We start from the raw sequence: 6000 nt of genomic DNA on the forward strand, positions 1-6000 counted from the left end.
GGCCTGCTAAGGAAGAGGGCCTCTAGTTAACATCCCAGGCACTCAGTTGGATCCCTGAAGGGCCATCCTAGAAATAAGGGCAAACCTGAAATCAACCTGACTTTACAAAAAATGAGACTCAGTTTTATACCAGTTCAATCTCAGACTGGATTAAGGTGATCTCCCTCTATCCTGACTATCTTCCAGAAGCAAACATAAGGCTTTGGAGGAAAATAGAGCCTCAAATTATCTCTATTTTTTCATATGCAAATGCCCAGCATTCATAATAAATTATCAGGCATACTCAACACATAAGACCTTATATCTGAAAAGCAAGAGGGGGATAAAAAAAAACAACTGGCAATAGAAACAAACCTACTGAAGATCCAGATAGTGGAATTGTCAGATATAGGTTTTGAAATAACTGCAAATAATATGTTCAGGAAAACAGAAAACAGTTGACAACATGGAGAATTTAGTAAGAGAACTTGAATCTGTAAAAAAAGAATGGAGGGGACTTCCCTGGCGGTCCAGTGGTTAAGACTCCATGTTTCCACTCAGGGGGCATGGGTTCCATCCCTGGTTGGGGAACTAAGATCCTGCATGCCATGCAGTGTGACCAATAAAATAAAATAAAATTAAATTAAAAAGAAAAAGAATTGAATGGACATACTGAACTGGAAAATGCAACAACTAAAATTAAGCATTTAGTAAATGAGTTTAAAAGGAGATTAAACATGGCCGAAGAGAGGATTACTGAATTGGCGAATAGAGCAGTAGATGTTATCAAGACTCATTCATGAAGAGAGAACAAAAGAACTTCTCTTCGTTGTGAGAAACCAATTAGAGATTGAGAAGGCAAACCACAGAGTGGGAAAATATATTTGCAGTTCCTCTAACAAACAACTCATATACAGTACATGTAAAGAACTCCTACAGAGCAATAAGAAAATGACAGACAAATGAATAGAAAAATGGGCAAAAGACTTGAACAGGCACTTCACAAAAGAAAATATCCAAATGACTGAAAAACACACAGAAAGGTAGTTTATCTCACTAGTCATCGGGGATATGCAAAATAAAACTAAAAAGAGATACCACTACATACACACCAGAATGACTAGACTGAAAAAGACTGTGTACCAAGTATTGTGAGAATGAGAAATAACTCTAACTCTTACCTGAGTATAGATTGGTTCCCATGTTTTGGAGAACTGTTTGTCAATATCCACTAAAGCTAAACATGTACGTGTCTTTTGGCCTAGTAAGTGCACTCTTACATAGATTCTTAATAGAAATGTGTACATATGAGCAGCAGAAGACATGTACAACACTGTTTATTCATATTACCCAATGTTCATCAACAAAAGCTTGGATAAATAAACCGTAGTATATTCCCACAGTGTACAGCAATGAAAATTAAAGAAGTATTCCAACAAACATTACCATAGATGAACCTTACAAACATGACATTGAGCAAAAGAACAAGAATACAGACTGTATGATTCCATTTGTGTACATTTGAAAGAGAAGTAAAAAACGTTTATAATATTAGAAGTCAAAAAAATTTGCCCTTGGGGAGGCAGTTGGAGAAAGGGGATAATGACTGAGCCGGGGGGTATGGTAGGGGGATTTCTGGGGTGTGAGTGATGTTCTGTCTTGATCTGGGTGGTTGTGACACATTTGTGTCCACTGAAAAATCATTGAACTTCACACTTATGTTTAGTACCCTTTACTGGAGGCATGTTACACTTAAAAAGAAAAAAATCATTCTCTAACTTTGTATAGACTAGTAAAAATGTCACTTTTCCTTTTAGAGGAACTTGGTCCTGCTCTTAAAGGTCTGTGGTAAAAGTGTTGGAGTGGGTAAAGCGCCTAGAGCCTGTGCTCTGCAATGAGAGAAGCCACCACAATGAGAAGACCCCGTCTCATTTCTCTAGTTGCGGCGAGCCGGGGCCACTCTTCGCTGCGGTGTGCAGCCTTCTCATTGCGGTAGCTTCTCTTGTTGCGGAGCACGGGCTCTAGGCGCACGGGCTTCAGTAGTTGTGGCTCACGGGCTTCAGTAGTTGTGGCTTGCGGGCTCTAGAGCGCAGGCTCAGTAGTTGTGGTGCACGGGGTTAGTTGCTCTGCGGCATGTGGGATCTTCCCAGACCAGGGCTTGAACCCGTGTCCCCTGCATTGGCAGGCGGATTCTTAACCACTGCACCACCAGGGAAGTCCCTCATATTTAAACTTTGCTCAAATTTTAAAAAATATTATTATATTCTGATATTTGATAACAGAAAAATTATGAATATTTGATATTTTATGAATTTGCTGCTTTGGATAATTGGATATTTTTGGACTTTATAAACATTAGTAGAACAGTACATAGAGTAGTGCCTGGTGCGTTATAGGTACATGAGAAATAAGTATTTGCTCAGTGAATGAATGAAAGAAATATAGAATAGAATCATAGCCATAACTTAGAAATGGTTAATTTCAGAAATGAGCAGAGGCTGTTAGGACTCATTTACTTAATACTAAGCTCTTACTTTTTATTTTAACTTCTTGATAGTCATTTTAGAGGTTAAACCCAATAATCTAAGCAAAATATCACTATTGACATCTGTCTTCTCCAAGGAATCTTGGCTTCTGAATAACTAAAGACCTAATTAATAAATTAGGGTGTTTTCCTCCTCTTTGGTTCTGGGTGAATTGAACAAAGGTTGTATTGTGTTAAGCTTACATTTAACGACAGTTTGCATATTCTGCACTTGTCAGTATTAAGGTGTGGTGGCATTTTTAATTGTAGGCAACACTGCCTTCTATAAGAGATTTATAAGCAGTGACTACAAAGGACATTATTAAAAAGAAGTTATGAGCTATTTATTATCTTCCTGTTTTGCTTAAAATAAAATAAAAAGTGAGGAACTCAACACGTGACAGTTTCAACTATAATTTTAAATTATTCTTAAATTCTAAAACCTTTTTTCATTCCTATACCAGTGAGAAATCTTGCATCTTCATTTCAAAAGTGGTGTTTGGGTGAGTTTTGTTGGTGATAAAGTGGTTATTTGATTCCCTGCACTCTATTTTCAATGAGCAGGTGCGGGCCTTCTATTTGAACGTACTGAATGAGGAGCAGAGGAAACGCCTGTGTGAGAACATTGCCGGCCATCTGAAAGATGCACAACTTTTTATCCAGAAGAAAGCGGTGAGTGACACTTTGTAAGCCGAAGGATGACACCTGCTGGCAGGAGAAGAGAGTGCAGCTGTGTGAGAAAACCCTTCCATGGAAGTGTCATTTCTATTTTACTTGAGCTAAGCAGACTTAAAAAAACTAGTATGAATCCCCAATCAACCTCTGATTCTTTTCTCTCTGTGTTTTACTTCCAGTATATATGCCATATCCATTGATCCTTTACTCTTTGTCCAGTGTATAATAATTTAGTTGAGTTTAGGGTGAATGATCTCCTATGCTGTTCAAACTGACTGCAGCCAAGTTCTGTCTAAGAGAGTAATATCCAGTGTCAAAATGTGGGTTCTGCCACAATTTTGCTTAGACTTTAGATGATAAGAAATACAGATTACATTTTTGTGGTTTGAAGTCTGCCTGACTACTTGATGTTATGATGCCTGACCCTCCTTCAGAAGCAACTAGAAACTTGCATGTTTTCTGGCATCAGAACTGAGCTGCTTCCAAAGACTCAGGCTGAACTTTCGAGCTGAGGCGCCAGGGTATTTCTGATGGTAGCTCGTTGTGCTGTGTGCTCCGCTGTGGTCTCCTGGCCTGCCACAGGGGTTAGCCTCTTGTAAATTTAGGAACCCCGGCTATTTCTTTGTCTCTTGGTTGCTGCTTCTCTGTTCATAGGGGCAGCTGTCTGGGATGTGTTCTAAGGCCCAGAGATACGTACCAGCAGGCTGGGTGCTCTACCTGCAGGCACAGTTCTATAACTGTGTTTCACCAGGGCGTGTATGAAAGATAACCCTTTAAGTCCCTGAGCGCTAGTAGTTCTTGCTGTCTGGGGCAGAGAGCCGGACAGTCGCTCTGTGAGATAGGGGGGCGGGTTTTTTCTCATCTCACTGATGAGAATGAATAAGACCCTTTGTAAGTAGAGAACTGGGCTTGAACCCTTGGCCTTCTCCTCTCACATATGCTGAAGCTGCAAGGCCCCCTGTGGGTTCTTGATACCCTACCTCAGGATCAGCCCAGGGTCAGGAATTGCTGCTTGAAGTATGCTTAGTTGCCCAGCAGGGGCCAGTGTTTGTACATCTCACTTTAAATTCAGGCAGTGTCTGGGCCTGTTTCTTCATGCAAATCGCTATAACTTGTTGCGTTCCTCCGAGGTCAGCTCTTTGCCTGCTGTAAATGTAGCTCACCTCATAACGCGTTTTTCTCACGGTACTCTACGAGGTAGATTTAATCATCCCACTTATTTTTCTGGGGAGTGGATATGAACCGTATGAGGTAGATTTAATTATCTCACTGATTTCATGAGGAGTGGGTACTGCAGCTCAGATGAGTGACTTAGGCAAGGTTGCTCAGCCAGTATATGTCCAGGACGCAAGCCTTCCTCCGTGTTGGTAAATGCTGTGCGGTTCTGCCTCCCGTGGAAGCGTCCGTCCTCCCCTCTGGAGTCGACCCTGTGAGGCGGACTCTGGGGACTGGTGCAGTGAGGGCTAGGCTAATGTTTACATTGTCTTCACTTGGTTACAGGTTAAGAACTTCAGCGATGTCCATCCTGACTATGGGGCCCGTATCCAGGCTCTTCTGGACAAATGCAACGCTGAGAAACCTAAGGTGAGCCCAGAGCGGCCTGGCTGTGGCAGAGGGGGTGTGTCGTGGATAGGCATAGCTGGGTCTCCTTTTATGAAGATTCTCCTCAGGGACAGCGATTCCGTTTCTTAAGCAGCTGTTCAGAATCTCATTTGAGATATAAAGAACTCACCTGGAAAGCACATGCTCCTTGTTTTAGCCCTGAGCAGTGTAAGACAGTCTAAGGTGAACAAATTCTGAATGCTTATTTTCATTTGAGCACAGATTAAAGCTAAGATAAATACTGAGTTGCTGCCCAAGTGAGTTAAGTAACCTGCTGGTCTTGGTCTTTTGAAACAGAGCGCGATTCACACCTATGTACATCCCGGGTCTCACTTGGCTGCAAGGGAGAAAGCTAATCTGTGAGAGTCGTCCGTCCGCCTATGAAGCAAAGCATAATGTTGACACACGTGCCCACTCATCGCTGGATGGAAGATTCTCCTGTGCTAGACGTGCAAATGCAAGTTAATGTCTGTAAGATGATAATCCAGGTTTCTATAGCAAATAACGTAATAATGGCTTTTAATGCTATTTTCCTAGGGGTAAATGATCGTTAGAGCTTAACAATCATTTAAAAGAAACGTGTATTTGCTTTTGACAGCTGATTATTTACTTAAAATGACTAGAAGGAAAGTTTCTAGCAGAAATATGATTTCATTTGATAAGAAAAAATCTTGGTGAAATTAATATGTTTACATATCATCTCATGGCCTGTTATATAAAAATATGGCTGTAATTATATAAGAAGAAAAGATAAAGATAATCCACTCAGAAATTTAAATTTTTCTAAGTTCCTTATAGGAAGCACAATTTGGTGTCTTTTGAAAATAACTTCAGTACCATCATGGCTTAATGTTTATTCCTGCTTGGGATTGATCAGATTTTTTAAAACTTGGAATTACGTTTATGCTAATATAGTATTGATTTTGCAACAGGCTGATCTGTAATTGCTTATCTTTTTACAATAAAATAATCTGTAAATAAAAATAGAAGACTGGTATTTGGTTTCTTTAGGCTCCATATATAACTTGGAATGTCTCAAGACTCTGAATCTGAGTATCATCTGTTATCAGATACTTACCCTTATAATTGAAAATATCAGCCTCACAAGGGTAGTATGTTATTTGTTTAAACCAATAGCCTTTAGACATAGCCTCTGAGATACAGGGGACCAGAACTTTATTCTATTGGGAAAACAGCAAATTTCCCAGCTTTGAAAATTG

General features: G+C 40.2%; 1 protein-coding gene across 2 annotated transcripts in view; it reads left to right on the plus strand.

Moving 5' to 3' along the window:
• CAT (catalase) overlaps nt 1-5769 on the plus strand; it is a 40337-nt gene extending 34568 nt beyond the window's left edge. For both annotated transcript variants that reach the window (XM_036862112.1, XM_036862113.1), the window contains 3 exons: nt 3068-3175; nt 4679-4762; nt 5078-5769. In XM_036862112.1, the coding sequence (XP_036718007.1) occupies nt 3068-3175; nt 4679-4762; nt 5078-5143 (258 nt within the window). In that variant the 3' untranslated portion in view covers nt 5144-5769. The remainder of the gene's footprint in view (nt 1-3067; nt 3176-4678; nt 4763-5077) is intronic.
• The last annotated feature ends 231 nt before the right edge of the window (nt 5770-6000 follow it).

Source organism: Balaenoptera musculus, chromosome 8 (assembly GCF_009873245.2).
Source record: "Balaenoptera musculus isolate JJ_BM4_2016_0621 chromosome 8, mBalMus1.pri.v3, whole genome shotgun sequence".
Taxonomy (NCBI): Eukaryota; Metazoa; Chordata; class Mammalia; order Artiodactyla; family Balaenopteridae; genus Balaenoptera; species Balaenoptera musculus.